Source organism: Corvus hawaiiensis, chromosome 17 (assembly GCF_020740725.1).
Source record: "Corvus hawaiiensis isolate bCorHaw1 chromosome 17, bCorHaw1.pri.cur, whole genome shotgun sequence".
NCBI lineage: Eukaryota > Metazoa > Chordata > Aves > Passeriformes > Corvidae > Corvus > Corvus hawaiiensis.
In genome coordinates, this window is record NC_063229.1 from 8,930,041 (window position 1) to 8,947,314 (window position 17,274).

The following is a 17,274-nucleotide window of genomic DNA, read 5'->3' on the forward strand; positions in this document are numbered from 1 at the left end:
TGGATTTGTGCTGTGCTGCTGTCCCTCTGCCCGTGGGCTGTGGCTGGGCAGCTGGTGCTCTGGACGCTGCTGCTGGGGCCTCCTGTCCCTGGGATTGTCCCTGGTATGAGGAGGCAGTGCCAGCAGTTCACGGGCAGCACTTGGAGGTCACAATGCTCAGCCTTTGGTCTCCGAGGGGTGTCCTGAGGCGGGAGTTTGCTGGTGGCCTCTGGTGTCCCAACAGGCAGTGAGGAATGCAGCCAAGGGCTAGTGCAGGATGCCAGAGCTGGAGTGATGGGGATGGCCAGAGCCACACTTGAGGCTGGGGCTTTTTTCTTTCTTTAATAAAGAGGCACAAAGATGTAAGGAGTTCCTGGGGCACTGTGCTGTGGGCAGAGTCGGGTGGTCGCCCAGACCCAGCAGGCAGTGGATGCTCTCTCCCCTGTTCCCACTTGCCAGGAAGGGTTCTCCTGCTGCCACCTGTATGTTTGGCTTTGCATTCCCTTGGGGTGGGCTGTGCAGTGGGAGCTGTGAGATGCCAGGAATTTCATCCTGTTGGCATTTTGGCCAAGAGTGTTAGTGCTGGAAAGCAGAAAGTTCTGGCTGGAAAGCAGGGGGTGACTTTCTGCTGGTGGCTGAGTCCTGGACTGGTGAATGTGTGACAGCCTTGTTTAACTTGAGTCATTTATAGCTTATCAGTTTCTGGTTTGATAGCCAGAGTATTTCTAATAATAGGCGAATGTTATTGCGCCTCGAGAGAATTGTACACATTTATAAAGCACTTTACATCGCATGTGCATGTGAGGCATCCTTCGTGTCACTGCTTCTCCCCCATGCGTGAGTGCACGGAGAACGCGATGCCTCCCAGGCTGTGGTTTGGGTGCTGAGGCTGGATGTCCTCTGCAGCTGAGCCTGAACAACCTGAAAACATCATGGGTTGCTCCCAGGGCTCCTCCTCCTCACCGGACAGGTGAGCGACTGTGGGCAGCAAGGACCTTGGCATTTGCATTTGTCTCTTAAGCCTGACAGTAATCTTGAGTAAGCCTTGTGAAGAAGGCCAGATATTAGGGTGGCTGCCTCCCTGCAAATGCTTACAAGAAAGAGACTATTTATAGTTTGCAACAGGGAGACCTTTGCAGTTCTGTTCCTGTACGTACAAGATGGAGTTTCTGGAGAGGCAGGGTTGCGTTGTGGCTGGTGTGGCAGTCGAGCTGTGCTGAGCCAGGGATGCTGTGCCTGTTCTACCTTCTGCCCTCCTGCTCAACTCCACCTGGGCACAGGGGGGCTGCACCTGGCAGGTCTGGGGTCAGGGTATCCCCGTGGGGGACACACACGGGGCTGCTGAGCCCTGTCCGTCTGTCCATCAGTCCGTCCCTTGGTGCGTGCAGGGTTTCACAAGCCGTAAATTCCAGGAAACTCCCTGGGAGGCACATGGAGGGAGCGGGCTGGGGGTGGCGCAAGGCCTGAGCCAGCAGATGTGTCTGCAGGGACGAAGAGCTGGGAGGAAAAACACAAACCTGTCTTTAAAGACATTTGTTTGTTCACAATAAAAACTATCAGCCAGCGGCAGCCAGACAGGTCCGTTTTTATGAGCCGCAGGCGTAGGTTGGAGGGGTGCTGCCAATTACTGCTTACACGGAAAGGGAGCGGGGATTGTATTTTATCTCAGGACCGGGGGGAGGGAAAAAAAATAAGAGCAGAGAGGTTTACAAGCCTTTGAAATGTTTCAATCAAAGGAAAGCAGAGTTGAAAGCGGTTCTGGAAACATTTTCGGTGTTCCCCTGCACCCCAGGGCTGTCGGTGCCCCTGGCTTTGGGAGGGGAGCAGAGAGAGGAAGGCAGATAAAGGGATCACCAGCAGGACCGTGTCCATATGGGAACACGTATCTGCTTCCTCCCAAGCTTTGCGCTGGGAGAGTTCAGCCTGGGGAGGTCCCGCAGCCCCTCCTCTCATTCAGGATCTCAGTGCTGCCTTTATGATGATGGTTTTGAAATCCTGTGGCTGACCTTTCCGGCGCTGGAAGCGATCCAAGGGCTGTGTCTCGAAGTACTGTAAAGGTTAGTGAGAAGGGAGAGAGGGAGAGAGAAAATGTCCTTTCAGCTGCAGAAGTGGGAGAGAGGAATGTCATCTATGCCATCGTCGGGGAGCAGGCGGCTGGCTGGGGTCCCTGGCTTGAGCTGGGGTGTCCTTGCCTCACTGGGGACCTGACTCCCCCAGCCCCTTCCCAAGGTGTGTGCTGTCATTTTTGATCAGGGTACAGAGGCAATATTCCTCTGGAGAGGTCTGGAGGATCCTCTGTAGCATCAGGCAGTGCAGATCTTTGGGGATTCATACCTGTGTTCAGATATGCCCCAGAAGCTGCTCCTGCTGCTGCCAGTCCTCTGGTGATTCCTCGTGTAGCAGATGATTTGATTTCAGAAAAGTCCAAGTTGTTACATGGAGCCGTTTCTCGCCTGTCCTCAGCTCTCCCATGTCGCTGCCTTGCCAGGAGCACGCTGGGGTGGATGGAGATTAAAGGGTAAACTCCAGGGCTCAGCCATCCGCTCCTACAGGATGTGAGCTCTTTCTAATTGTCCTCAATTAGAGACAGTGCCATTGCTCAGGCAAGTCTTCAGGCAGGAAGCAGAGCCCTGGTCCCCACTGGGGCAGCCACCTCTCCCTGCACAGGGAAGGGCTGCTCGCCGTGGCCTTGGGAAGCCCAAGGGGCCAGCAAGGCTTCTTAGGGCTGGGGAAAGGAGCTGCCCACGCAATTGTTTTTAGGAAGGAGTGTGGTGAGGAGATGTTAAAGCCAGAGAAAGGAGGAAAGGAAATAGCTCCATAAGTTAACCCTTTCCTGCTTGCCTCCAGGATGAGACCTCGGTGAGCAGCGAGGACTTTGATATGAACGACTCCACATGGATCTCAGCTGACCAGCACCTGAACTCCAGCCTGAGCCCCAGCCAGGACGAGAGCATGCGCAGCCCGCAGAACCTGCACGGCCACGAGGACGGTGAGTGCCCCGATGGGCGGGAAGAGCCCCACGCCTCTGCCACAGGATGTTTTTGTGACTTATTAAACATTAACCAGTCCTTTCTGATCAGGTGTCCCACCTGTGGGATGGATTTCATATCAGCTCAGCACCGGCTTCCAGTCCTTCCCGTTTAGCCTCTGGGGTTCCTGCTCAGCCGGGCCCTGTCCAGCTCAGAGCTGATGGTCCTTGTTCCTGGAGCTGTCTCCCAGCTCCTCCAGAAAGAGGTCACTAAATCCACTTCTAAGGGGGGGACTTAGTTCCCCAAGTCTTCTTCCCAGGTGATGAGGAGAGCACTGTTAGTTCTGAACACAGGGAGGATGCCAAGGCTTTGCAGCACAGTCACAGCTTTCTGTGCTTGGAAAGCTGCACCTTTGACAGGTCTTGCATCCCCTGGGCAAGAAATTGTGAATAATCTGCAGCAGCCACAGCGATGTTGTGCGGGGTGAACGAGGGCAGGCGGTTGGGAGGGCTGAAAGCAGCACACATGGGCTGGGTGGGAGGAAGAGTTTTGTGAAGAGAGGTGGTGTGTTAAGTCTATGAAACATGCAAGTTGAAAATAAAAGAGCAAGTAAATAAGTGGTAGAAGTACGAGTTCAGGTCAGAGTTCGTTGCCGTGATGCTTGGGAGGATTTGGTGGTTGGACTGTTACTGGCTTTTGCTCAAGAGGTTGAATCCCTCATTGTCCCAGCCTGGCTGCTGCTGGCAGTGCAGGAAGGAGCAGAGGAATTTGACGAACAACTCAGGCTGGGTTGGTCCTGCTTTAAGAAAGGGGACTGGAAAACCACCCCCAAGGAAAGGAAAGGCTTTTGTGCTGGCACATCTCCCTGGGGTGGCTTTTAGCTGGTGGTGTGGCCAGTGGCAGGGATGGTAGAGATAGCAAGGGCAAGAGGGACACTGCTCTCTTCAGACCCAGGGACAGCAGGGACACAGCTGTCTTCAGTCCAGTGACATGTGGGGCTTCAGTTTCCATTGCAGATGTGCAGTTTTGGGAAACTGCTGGTTTTCCGTAGCCAGCCCCAGCCCCAGAGCCAGGCAGCCTTGGTGAGGATGTGAAACCTGCCTGCGTGGCACCGCGTCCCAGCGGTGGGATGGGCACGGGCACTTCTGCTTGCCCAGGGCCCCAGGGGGCCTGTGTCTTAGCAGGAGGAAGAGTGTTTTGGTGGTGACACAGTTGCTCCCATAGAAGCTTTTGGCTCTTCAGGACTAGGCTGCAGCCTCCACCCCAACAAGCCCAACCTCTCATCCCTGCAGCCTGACTGGGTCTCTTTGTACCCCCTGAACTTTGCCATTCTCCCATTGGGACATTTCAGGCTTGTGACTTATCCCTCACCACTGAATTCCCAAGTCTCATTTACAATCTAGAATGACACAGTTTTGATCCCTTCGCTGAACACTATTATTCAACAGGACAGTAATTTAATAAGGGACTCACACATTTAGGCAAATCAAGATGTTCTCACTAAATCTAAATCCTCTTTCTCTCTGCGCCCTCTTAGGAATTTCTTGCAATTTTTCATGCCCTGTGGTTTTCCTTCAGAAGCAGGCGTCTTCTTTGGGGTTCTTCTTGGCTCCTTTAATTTCTTCTGTAAGGTTCAGTGATGAGAAATAAAGCAGAAATAGTCCCATAGGAATGAAAGTGTCCCTGGTGTCAGCATCGGCTGAACTGGGTAGACTTTGGTGAATCAGAAGTGATGGTGTCAAAAAAATAAGCAAGCCAAGCCCAGGGTGACAAATGAGACCCATACAGAAAAAGCCAGGAATTGCAATTTTCACCAGGCTGTCACACTTCAGAAGCATTTTATGAACTGAGGTTTTCTGCCTGTGGTGAATGTCCATGATCTCTATCAGAGCTCTTAAATACAGACTAATGCTGTCTCATGTCAGTCCCTCTGCCAAACCAGTGCTCCCACCCAGGAATGGAGCATACACGAGAGCACGAAGGGAAGAAGGACAGTGGAGCAACTCAGGAAGGCAGTGAGTGGTTAAAGGAGAGGAACACGGAGCAGAGAAGGAGCATGGAGCAGAGAAGGACCATGGAGCAAAGAAGGAGCATGTTATGAGAGGAAAAGCAGATTACTGCTGTGGGGAAGGGAACGTGCACAATCAAAGTGTTGACCACTCTTCAGTTTCCTCTTCTCTTGACCTATGAAAGCTCTTTTTTTTTTGGAAACAAATGTGTTTTCCGGGTTCACACAAGCTTGGTAAGGCTGTGCAAAAAATGTGAGTAACCAGCCCACATGAGGTGTGTGGCCTCCTTGGAGCCCAGCTGGCCAAGCTGCTGGCACAGTGTGCCTGCACTGGGGCAGCCCAAGTACTCCCAAGCTGGAAGTTTGTCCACATCTCCTGTGCTCAGTTGTCCCCTGTGCCCTGCAGAAGTCCTGCAGAGCTCCAGCTAGTGCTGCAGTGAGCCCCACACATCCCCTGCAGCCAGGCTGGGCTCAACTCTGGGCCTTCTGGCGCTGCAGAGGGATCTGGTTGCACACCACGTCCTTCAGTTGGGAGCTTGTTCAGGACTGGATACTCCCTGCCTTCTGGAAAACCTTTTGAGTTACTAAATTGGTCCTGCCTGCTGCTGTTTGACGGGTGTGATGCTTGGAGTGTGTCTTCACTGAAAGGCTTGCTAAAGTATAAAGTTTTAATGAAGAGTTGCCTAGTAGGAGAGCAGTATCGTCTGACACGCTTGTTAAAAAAGTCTTGTTTAAAGGACCAAAGCACCAGCTCCAGGTCTTTTCAAGGTCTGGGAGTGGCAAGTGTTCTCCTGTGGCATAGAGCAGAGTGGTTTGAAATCCAGAGAGGCGGGAGAGCAGGGAGTTGTCATCCCATGCTTTGATAAACAGGTACCTGCTAAATCTTCAGAGGCCTAAAAAGCAGCTGGGGCAAAAGCCAACACCTTCTTTGTCCTGGGTGCCCAGAGGCCTTGGGCTGTGCTACAACCAGTGTCAGGCCTGGAACTGCAGGGAGAGCAAAATATACCTAAAGACTTGGGTGGGTCATGGATAGAGCAGGCACTGTCAGGAGAGCCGGGGTTGCTGCTGTGTCAGTGGGCACACGGTGGGACATAGGACACACCGGCCAGCCCTGAGCAGTGACACTGGACACACACACTCGTTCCTTCCATTTTCCTTTGTTACTCATCCTGCGGGCCCCAGCACGGAAAACGTGAAGCTCCCGGCTACATCCCTTCCCAGTCGGATGTTGCTCACAGCGTACGTGCCCGCAGGAAGCCGCCGGCTGCCCAAAGCGACAGCAAGATCAACACAAACTCTGGCGCTGAAGCGAAGCTATTGTGCCGGACATCCTGGAGGGACACATCTGTGGGAGCCAGCACACATCGGGAGCAAATGCTGCACCGTCCCGCTGTCTGTGCCCTTCTCCATTCCTGAAGGCATCCCATGCCCAGTCCAGCTAAGTGCAGGTCCCAGGCCCTGGCGCTGTGTTGCTGTGGCTGTTTGAACTGGACTCTGTCCGTCTTCAGAGCCTGTCCACTTCCACAAGCGAGCACTGCACTGCAAACCTCCGACTTTGGTCTGGTGTGTGGGGTTGAGTGGGGTATCCCACCACAGGGGTGCTGGGGTATTCCACCCCAGGCCTGCTGTGACTTGCTGGCGAGTGCAGTGCCCTTGAAAGTAAAGCAGGAGTCAGACCCCAGACCTCAGTGTGTGACATGGCAAAGTGCTTGAACTCATATAGAAGAGCCTCTGTCTTGCCCACTAATAGGATTTGCCTTGCCTTGTCCCTGGCTGTATATCCTGCTCCATTGCCCAGGAGCAGTGCTCAGCCCACGGGCAGGGCTTGCTGCTCCCCAGCCTCCTTTGAAAAGCAAGGAAAACTCCTGGTTTGCTTACCCTGTATGGGGAACATGGGCTTGCTTCATGGCACCATGTTGGACTGATCCCCTTCCGCTGAGATCCCCATGTGCCGTCCTCGCTTGACTGGCAGTGTCCCTGCTGAGTCTGTTCTGCCCAGAGCAGCAGTGGCTAATCCAGACCTTGGAGAAAGGACTTTCTTAACCTACTTAACTGTGAAGGCACACGCTTCTTGGGGGCATCCCTTGAGGCAGCTGGCTGGGGAGGCTTCTGGGTGTTGGGGATGTTCCTCAGGAGTGCTACAAGGAGGGACCTCAAGGACATGTGGGCAAGCATTATTTCCAGATTCTGTCCCAGGGGCTTGTAAGGCATGTCACTCCTCTGGACACCTTGCCCTGGGATGTCAGGGATGGCATAGGGCTGTCCCCAGCACAGCAGTCTCTCTGCTGGTATGGCATGTGTCCCACAGCTCTGGGTCACACTGCTGGCACTTGATGAGATGCCCACGGTGTGCTGCACATCACCAGCTACCCTAGACCACCGGCCTAGCAGAGCTTTCTGGGGAGGAGCAGCCTCTTGCCAAGGGCTGACCAAAAGCCAGGCTCTGTCCCCAAGTGATGTCCCCCCAAGTCCACAGCTGCACCTCTGACAGCTGGCACCCAGCCGTGGGGCAGTGGTGCTCATCTCGCTGTGCCCTCACAGGGTCACGGCTGCAGCATTGGGTGTCACACAGCTCCCAGGGCTTTCCTCAGCCAGCCCAGCTCTGCTCCAGGTGAACACAAACACCCTTTGTAAGCCACAGGGGGAGCCCAGCAGACTATGGGCAGCTGTCTGATGGCTGGCTAGTGCAGGAGGTGGCCTGTGAGCCCCGAGACACTTGCTTAGCCGAGGCTGCAAAATCCTCACTGTTTTCAGGACTTCTTGCACCAGTGTTGAATTTTGGCCCCCTAAAGCCTGAGCTCTAAACAAGACTAGGACCAGCAGCCAGGCCTTACTACAGCTGGACGCAACCTTGTTTTCCTTAGGGATATATTTCCTCTTTCTCCAGGGTGTCCCCACACCATGCTGGCACCACAGCAGGAGTCAACAAACGTGTCCCTGCTTCGCCTGAGCGGTCTGGGCTGGTGACTCCATTCCCATCCCTTCCAGGGGCACATCTGCTCCTCCCGAGCAAAGGCCCTGGTCTGTGATAAACACCTTCCTTGCGGTGTCCTTTGAAGGTTTCCCTTCCCTGCAGCCAAGCTGAGGAGTGCAGCAGGGACGCTGTGAGGCTGTGGTGGCTTTCCCAGCCTGGTACACTGAGCTCGGCTCCAGCTCTCTCATGGCTGGTGCAGGCACTGCCGAGTCAGTCAGTTTGTCCTGCTGGTGCACTGAGCAAAGTTTTGGGGGTCTATTCCTTGTTCTGGAGCAGAGATGATCACCAGGCTATGGACAGCCAGCACCACCTCTGTCCCTCCCTTCCTCCCCAAACTGAGTACCCCCAACCAAAGGGGGGTGAGTGGGGACAGCAGGGTGAGCCCTGCAGTGCTCAGGGACAGTCCCTAAAGGATTGGGGGTGCACAGCAGTGTCTCTTTGGTGGTAGGTCTGTGCTGCAGGTACCAGCTCGGCATGAATCCGGCCCAAACCCACCAAACCCGTTTGTTTGGCATGGGGAGAGGCAGTGCCCAGGCAGCATGGGGCCACGGCGTGTCCCCTCCCTGCGGCAGGATCCAGGTGGCTGCCAGTGGCACAAGGAGGGGCTTGGTCTGTGCCACCTCCTTCCTCAATGTAGAGCAAGGGCCAGCTCCTGGCTCAGCATTCCTTGAGCTGCAAGGTGGCTGGAGGAGCGGCAGTGGGAGGAAAGGGACAGTGGTTGGGAGGAGAATGGAAAACCGAGGGACAGAGTGTTTGTGACAAGGCTGCTCTGTGCAGCAGGACCTGATGAGCTTTGGTGCATGAGAAAATGTCCAGCACAGGGCTGGCGCGGTGAGATCCCGGTGCCGGAGGGAGCTGCTCCCTCGGGCTGGGCAGTGGAGCTGGGGGGAGACGGCACTGGGGGGCACCTTTCATGGCAAGGGACAGGGAGGCGGCGGCACAGCGCTGCCTTGTCCGGCCAAGCTCTCCCTGCAGACGCGCATTGTGTCCGGCCGTGCCAGATGTGTGGCTCATCGAGGGCTCTGGTCGAGGCAGGGACCCAGGAAGGGAGTGTGGAGGGTGGACACTTTGTCTGGGACATAACGAGGTTTGCGTTGGCGAAGGAAGACAGGAAATAGAGCATCTTAACTGGAACCTGGCCAGCCCCAGTGCACTGCGACCCTCAGCCCCGTTGCTTTTTTCTTTCTTATGCATCTTGGAGGAAAATGCTGGGCAGGACCTGGAGAAAATGGGCTCCATGCTCTGACTGCCTGAGCGGTGTGGGGCCAGGGCCTCTCCTGCCACTCACCACCAGTCATGGGTGTGGGAGCCCTGCAGTGCTGCTCCCTTGCCCCTGGTGAGTGTGGCACAAACACCCAGCAGTGGCCCCCCCATGGGGCCCCCATTCCCACTCGGTCTCTCTAATTTGTATTAAGTATCCCTTCCTCGCAGGCTTTCCTCCTCCCCTTCTTCGCCCTTCTCATCTCTTTTGTGAGTGAATAATTTATGGCACTTTTCATCTTCCTGGCTGTTGTTCCAGGCGGGCAGCGGTGGGATGCTCTGTGCCCTCCTGACAGCCACTCCCAGGCTGGGTGTGCAGCTCCATCCTTTTCCGGTGCCACGGCAGGCTGGAAATGGGACAGACCCACCCAGGAGCCACAGGGAGACTCAGGTGTGGCAGAACTACTGCCATTGCCCATGGAGGCAAAGCAGGCAGGGCCATGGCTGGTGGATCCATGACGGTCCGTGGGGCACCAAGGGTCATTGGTGGGACCCAGCGTGGCTGTGACACCCACAACTGCCCAGGCAGGTGGGCAGCAGCCGAGGGAGGGCTGCCCCAAGGCCAGCCAAGGGTCCCATGGCAGTGGGATGTGGGCAGAGCTGGGTGGACCCTGGCCCACTGCGTGGTGCGGGGCTGTGGCGAGGTTTCCGTGGGCTGCTGGCTCTTACATAAGCTCATTGTTTCCTGAGTCAAAAGAGGTTTTGTCTCCGCTCTGGAGATGTGACAGGAGGAGGAACAATTTGCCCCATTCATCTTTAACTCTGCTCTGGAGAGTGGTGCGGTGGCCTGCGCCGGCGGAGACGTTAAACCCAACCACTTCCCCGCCGTAAAATCTCCTGGGGAGCAGGTGTTGGAAATCGCCCCTTCCCCTCCTGATCTCCTCAAATCCAGCGCCACAGAAATCAAGGATAATCCAGCAGCCTCTTCAAAATGAAAACGCTGAGCCCTGATTAATTCATTTAATAAGTGACTGATCCCCTCCTCCCCCAGCACCGCGGCCCAAGAAGCCATTTTACTTCTTGCTCTCCTGGCCTGATGCCGGGGAGATGCCGGGGCTGCAGCAGAGGCACAAGGCTGGTCCCCCACAGCCACCTCTCCAGCCTCACCACGTGTCTTGTCATGGTCTGGCCTCTGCAGAGGGGACGAAGAGGGCAGCACTCCATGGACCTCAGGGCCAGCTGCCTCTGTTGGGCTCTCCAGCCTCATCAGTCTCTCCCGCACAGTGCCAGGGTCTGCTCCACCTCCATCCAGCCCGCTGGAGCCCCAGCTCGAGGGGATTAAACGGGAGAACGAGATAGTCCCGTTTTCCAACCGAAAGATCAAACCGGTTAGAAGTGACATTGTTTTTGCAGTTCCATCTGCTTCAATTAGGGCACGGGGGTGGAGCAGGGGGGCTCCCAATTATCCTCATTAGAGGGGCTCCTCGTGCAGCCAAGCTCCAGCCGCGAGCAGGGAGCTCACCAGGCTCGTGCTGGTTGATAATGAATATATTCATGGCTGCGCAGCCTGGCCTTGCTCGCCTGCTGCTGCTGGAGCCCTGCTCCTGACATGTGCTTTGGGCCCTGCTGGGAGATGCAGAAAACCTCTCCAAGCTCCGGAGCTTGGTGGGTTTTGCCGAAATGGAGTGTGGTCAACACAGCCCCACCACAGCTCAGAGTCCTGACACAGCTGCCAAATCAACACAGGAGCCTACATCTGGTCCTAGCACCCAAGGTGGGAGCGCTTCTTCTCCCTCTCCCCCAGGTCCCACTTTGCTGTGGGGTGCCCCAGCTCCTTTCAAGAATGGCTGTGGGCTGGAGATACCCTAGTGAAGCTGACCATCCCCATCCCCATCCCCATACCTGTCTCATCCATCCCAAAAAGGAGACTGCAGCTCCCTCCTGACCATTTTCAAGCTGGCTGAGGCTATTCCCACTCACCAATTTGAATTTGTGGCCATTTCTCTGCTCACAATACTGAGATTAACCCAACACTTTGTGTGCGGAGCTTCTGGGAGAGCCTAACACGTAAAAATACAGAAATAAGAAAATATCTGTAGCTCATGGGTTTAAAAACCTCATTATTTATGTACATCCATCCTTGTATAAACTAAATGGTTCTTTTAGTAGGTGCTGGCTGCTGATACTAGATTCCCATTCCATTTTTTTATCCCACCTGGCAGGTTCCTAGAGACATCTTCCTCTTTGTTTGCAATATCTTTTGCCTGTAGCAAACCCAGGGTTCGTAAATGCAGCAGCATCCGGTGGAAACCTGATGTGCAGCTGCTGCTGTGTGTGTTTTGTGTGACACAAAAGAAAACCTGAGACATGGAGAAATTGGGGCGGTCCAGGTGTCTCCCCCAGGATCCTGTCCGGTGTCAGCAGCCAGTGCAGGACTGTCACCGCCTACAGGAATGGGGGGCCAGAGTTGGGGGCTGTGAGGAGGGTGGAGGTGGATGGACAAGGGCAGAGTGGGATGTCCAGGGTGGAGTGGGGGTACTTAAGGCAGATTCGGGGTGTCTGGGATAGGTTGGGGATGCTCACAGCAGGTTGGGGATGCTTTCATCCCTGCAGGGGTGCCCAGAGGAGGTTGGGGATGTCCAGGGCAGGTTTGGGGATGTGCAGGACAGGTTGGGAATGCTCAGGGCACTTGCACATCCTTCTCCCAGGTGACGCCTCTCTTGGTGCCCTTGCCTGGCAGAGGTTTTGTGCCATGGTGGGCCCCCAGCCTTGCTGGTGCAGGCGGCCATGCCAGGGGCTGCCGAGGAGCTGAGGGAGGAGGTCCCCACCATCATCCTGGTCACAGCGCCGATTGGCCCTGCGCTGTTGCTGTGGCTGTGCCCGGGCCGATGGCAGGGCCTGGCCTACAGCTTGTGCCTCTGTGCACGGGAATAATTCTCCTTAATCCTTCCGAGAGGCATCGCTGGATGAGACTGGAGCCTCCCTCTGGGAGCCCCATCTCCCCTGGCGCAGAGAACAGTGCTGGGGGAGGGACAGCCGCCATCCTGGGCAGGGAGGCCTGTGTGCCCCCGGCCACCTGCCTGCTCCTGCTGGAGCCACAGCCAAGCCAGCATTGCTCCTGCACCCGTGCCGAGGGACAGCAGAACCCTGGGGGGCTCAGCACCAGACCAGTGCCCTGGGCCAGGAGGGGTGTGGGGGCAGGAGGTGGCAGTGTCCCAACATCCTGCCTCTCCAGATGCAGCAGAAGCCTGTGGACATGGTCTGGGATGCAGCCACTCACTGCAGCCCCACCATTGCAACACTGGGACAGGAGACCGGAGCTCATTTTGGGGAGGTGGCTTGGAGGGTTCCCCTGGATAAGTGCTGGCTGCTGAGCCCCTCTGGAGCCCCGCACTCCCTGGCACACAGAGCTGGTTGGGACCAAGGGCTTTTGCCAGGACCCAGCCCAGTGGTGGGACGGGTGATGCCTGCCACGGGCTCAGAGCACCCGGCACATAAACACCACCCCGGGGATTAGGTCAGCTCTGGTCATCACTCAGACGAGTAAGTGGATCAGCGCAAGGGAAAGGAGGGGGAGGGAGCTCTGCTGAGCAGGGAGCTCCAATGGGGACCTTTTAATTTAGGGGCTCATGGGGCCAGGAGCCGCCTTGGCGCAGGCGCGAGGCTGGGCAGCGAGCGCTGGCGCCCGTGGCGGGGCGGCTGGGGACACACTGCGGCAGCCGGCCCCACAGTCAGCTTGGATGCCCGAGTGTGTTCAAGTGTGTTTATTTTAAGGGATACAAAGTCCTGGGCCGCGGCAGGGTCACCGCAGCACTCGCCCAGCCTCACAGGAAAGTTTCCCGCAGGTGCTGGCAGGGGGAGGAGGAGGAGGAGGAGGAGGAGGAGGGTGGATGGCAGCACTATCCCGCCGCCCTGCACCCGCACACCTTTGGACCTGGCGCCCATGTGCCAGGAGCCACCAGCGCGGGGCTGCAGCCGCCCCACAGCCCCGGCCCATTGTCCCGCGGTGGCCGGGCCGGGCGCGGGGACAGCCATCTGCTCGTCGCTGCCGACAGCTTCTTTGTTCAGCGCCCGGCGCACGCTGGCGCAGGAAGCGGCTCCCACGTGCTTCGCCCTTTCCCTCTCGCGGAGGCACCTAATGAAATAAAGGATTTACTGCGGCGAGGGGGAGGGAAGGGAACAGGCTGAGCAGTTTGAAATGTCGTGCCTGGCCCCAGGGCTGGGCTCCCTGGCCAGGTGCGGGCAGGGTGGGTGCAGGCAGTGCCGGGCTCTCTGCCGCTGCTGGGCTGTTCTTTGGGAGCCGCCGTGGTGGGAGCAGGCACAGGCAGGGGGATGGTGCCAGGTCCTGGGGTGTGAATGCAACCAAGAAAGATCTGTGCACTGGGTGTGCGTGGCACCACCACTGCCAGGGCCCTGACCTGTTTGTGTGGTGGTGAAGGGCCACGGATATGCTGTAGGGATGGCTCTAGGGCATGTGGAAACCGGGAACAGCAGTGCCCATGTAGGGTGTAGGTCACTTGGGCTTTGAGTGAGGCAGGAAGGACATCGTGCAGCCTGTCCCCTCCCTGCAGCAGCGTGCCAAGGAGGGCCCTTGCTGAGTGGTGTGCCAGCTGTGAGCAGAGCTCCTAATGGTGCTTCCAGCACCATGGATTCAGGGTTTTCCCACCCAAGTGAGCTTGTCTTCATGGGTCATCCCCGTGGCCCAGCACTCTGCGCAGCTGCATATCCCTGAACCACCAGTGCTGGAACTCGTCACTTCCCACCGCACCCAGCCCCAAACTGGGCCAGGAGGACGGCAGGGGACCTGGCAGGGAGAGGCAGTGCCCCTTTCTCCTCCCTGCAATGCAAACAGAAACCGAAAAGGACCAAATTCCAAAGTTCTTATTCAAGCCCAGGCACCATGGCCGAGGGTGGAGGCACAGGGACTGTCACCTGCAGAGGGATGGGTGGCTCGGGCATGGGGCACAGCAGCACCTGGCGGGCTTTGAGGGATGAGGGAGTGGATCCCTCTGACGATGCCTTGCAGGCGTGGACACCAGCATCTGTACTTCCATCTGCTTCATCCCAGAGCCCAGAGCACAGCAGTGCCAGCCTGGCTCCCAGTGGCAGCTCAGCCACCAAGTGAGCCCAGAGCAGCTTTGGGAAGGTGGTTCGTAGGGTGCCAAGGGGGTGACCACACATCCTTCTTTGCAGATGACTCCTCGTCAGAGAGCTGCAGTGGGAATGGCTCCTCCACCCTGAACCCCTCCACCTCCAGCAGCACGCAGGGCGACAGCGCCTTCCCCGAAATGAACGGCAATGGCACCGCAGCCCCCATGGACTTCACCGCCTCCGCCGACGACCAGCCCATCAACCTGTGCGACAAGCTCACGCCTGCCCACGTCACCCCTTCCTACCAGTCTGACAGCTGCAGTGCCGATGGGCTGCGCAGCAGGGTCAAGTACGCGGTGAAGACCACGGCAGAGGTACGGCCCAGGATGGTCTGGGTGAACCAGGGCCATCCCCACACCCCAGCTGCCCCAGAGCTGGGCGCTGCAGTGGGCTCACCTCACCACTGACCGGCTATGCCACGGCCACCATGTGAGGAGGAGCCCATTTCTGCTGGGTCAGGCAATGTTTCCCAGAGGATCAGGCAGAGCCGTGGCCCCAACCAGCCAAAGCTGCCATTGGGCCATCAGGCTATCACAGGTTCACTGAGGCCACCATGTTCCCCCCAGCCCAAAGCAGGCAGGAGGTGACACGCAGGGGAGCCTGACCATGGGTTCATCTCCCTGGGTTGCAGGGGGGCCTTTGGGAGAGGGGACAGATGCAGTGAGACAAGGAGAAAGGGCAGGTGCATGAGGTAGGAGCTGCTGGTGGTAATCCCTGTCTCCCCTCAGTCCCCCCCATACAGCTCTGGCAGCTACGACTCCATCAAGACAGAGGTGAGCGGCTGCCCCGAGGACCTGACGGTCGGCAGGGCCCCCACGGCCGACGAAGATGATGATGACCACGATGACCATGAAGACAATGATAAGATTAATGACTCGGAGGGGATGGACCCAGAGAGGCTAAAGGCCTTCAATGTAAGGAGAGCTCCATGGGGAGGGTGAGCCTGACTGCCTTCCATGTCAGGGTTCCCACCACCTGTCTTCTCATTTGCAGATGTTCGTGCGCCTTTTCGTGGACGAGAACCTGGACCGGATGGTTCCCATCTCCAAGCAGCCCAAGGAGAAGATCCAGGCCATCATCGAGTCCTGCAGCCGGCAGTTCCCCGAGTTCCAGGAGCGGGCGCGCAAGCGCATCCGCACCTACCTCAAGTCCTGCCGCCGTATGAAGAAGAACGGGATGGAGATGGTGAGTGGCTGTTCCAGTGCCTGTTGTCCCAGCACCCAGGGCAGCACATCCCTGAGCATCCTCTCTGCTTGTGTCCCTGCAGACCAGGCCCACGCCGCCTCACCTGACCTCGGCCATGGCGGAGAACATCCTGGCTGCTGCCTGCGAGAGCGAAACGCGGAAAGCAGCCAAGAGGATGCGGCTGGAGATCTACCAGACCTCCCAGGTACGGTGCTGGCAGTTGCAGGTGGGCGAGGGACAGAACTGGCAGTGTCCTATGGTGGGGTCAAAAGTCTTTTTAAAAGTCTGAGGGGCTGCAGAACGGAACCCCATGGTGTGTCCTGTGACTCAGGCCAGTGGGGATGGGAATGCTGGTTTGGACTGGCCACACTGCAGCCACAGGGCACCAGGCATCCCTGCACTGTCCATCCTGCTGGCTGCAGAGGAGAGCCAGGCTCCTCACTGGAGTAAGTCTGTGTTTCCCCTGTGCAGGACGAACCGATCGCTCTAGACAAGCAGCACTCCAGAGACTCCACAGCCATCACCCACTCCTCCTACTCACTGCCAGCGTCATCTTACTCCCAAGACCCGGTCTACATCAATGGAAGCCTGAACTACAGCTACCGTGGCTACGGGTCCTTGGGGGGCAGCCTGCAGCCCCCCGCCTCCCTCCAGACAGGCAACCACAGTAACGGTAAGTGGCAGCGCCAGGGGCACAGGGAGCCCACCCTGCCATGCCCGGGCAGCGCCCCAGGGGCTTCTGGCATCCCCCCTTGTGGAGCTGAGCTGGTTGCTGGAGGGGAGGCAGGGGCTGCTCCCGCAGCTCCCACAGAGTCCAGTCGTGGCAGCATCTCTCCCACCACTGCACAGAGCTGCTCCAAAATCCCCTCTTGTCCCTTCTGTCTGGTGGCTCTGCTCACATCATCAGCAGGTGGTTAATTGTTGAACTGCGCTTGGAAGGACGGTTTGGGTGGTACTGGTGGAGGGAAGGAGTGTCACTTAAAAAAAAAGGAGAATATGTACCAGATTCTCTGTTAATTATTAACAGGGGCGGGTGCCTATCACTGCCCTGATCTCCTGCTGGTATGAGCCGTTCTGCTCTCAGGGATATGGACAGGGTGGGGGGCACAGCCAGCTCCTGCCACAGCTCAGGAGGGCTCTGAGGGGCTGGGGACTGCCTGGGAACAGTTGAGAAAACAGAACTGATGCTGCAGGGTGGAAGGGCAGAAGGAGAGCATAGGCAGAGCTTGAGGTTAGGAGCAAGTGAACAGAGCAGAGTGTCCTGGGCCTGAGCAGGGCACACAGGAAGGCTCCAAGGTACCTGGTGACTCGCCCACCCCTGGGGCAAGAGGCATAGGATGAGACCAAGTGTTCCCTCTGGCTCTGTCCTGCAGCAGTGGTGGCAGGAGGGGCTGGATCCCTTGCCAGTCCTTGTCCAGTCCTTCCACAATCCCCTGGTTGCCGTGGCCTGTCCTGGTGCCCTCTCTCTGGGCTCCAGCCCCAGCCCACCCCGACGGGAGCCAGGATTTGGAAGGATGTGATTTCCGGAGGCCTGAGAGATGCCTGTCTGGGATTAACTCTTATCATCCCTTCCTAATGCTTCTTAACCCTGAATAAAGATCCCGTCCCAGCCTCCAGCTGCTGAGACCTAATCCTCACAGCAATGGTTCCTCCCCAGAGCAGCACAGGCACCCGGCCCCCCACTGCCAGGCACCCTCCTTTGGCCCCTCCACGTGAGACAGTGAACATGCAGGAAGGTCCCTGAGCAGCCCCAGGAGGAGCAATCAGGCCCTGGGTGCACAGCAGCCAGCAGCACCTCGCCTTCTTTC

General features: G+C 57.4%; 1 protein-coding gene across 4 annotated transcripts in view; it reads left to right on the forward strand.

The window, feature by feature from the left end:
• The window catches only part of NOL4L (nucleolar protein 4 like), a 64,042-nt gene that overhangs the window by 39,955 nt on the left and 6,813 nt on the right, over positions 1-17,274 (forward strand). For all 4 annotated transcript variants that reach the window (XM_048321507.1, XM_048321509.1, XM_048321508.1 and 1 more), the window contains 6 exons: positions 2,827-2,968; positions 14,324-14,595; positions 15,010-15,195; positions 15,275-15,466; positions 15,549-15,671; positions 15,938-16,139. In XM_048321507.1, the coding sequence (XP_048177464.1) occupies positions 2,827-2,968; positions 14,324-14,595; positions 15,010-15,195; positions 15,275-15,466; positions 15,549-15,671; positions 15,938-16,139 (1,117 nt within the window). The remainder of the gene's footprint in view (positions 1-2,826; positions 2,969-14,323; positions 14,596-15,009; positions 15,196-15,274; positions 15,467-15,548; positions 15,672-15,937; positions 16,140-17,274) is intronic.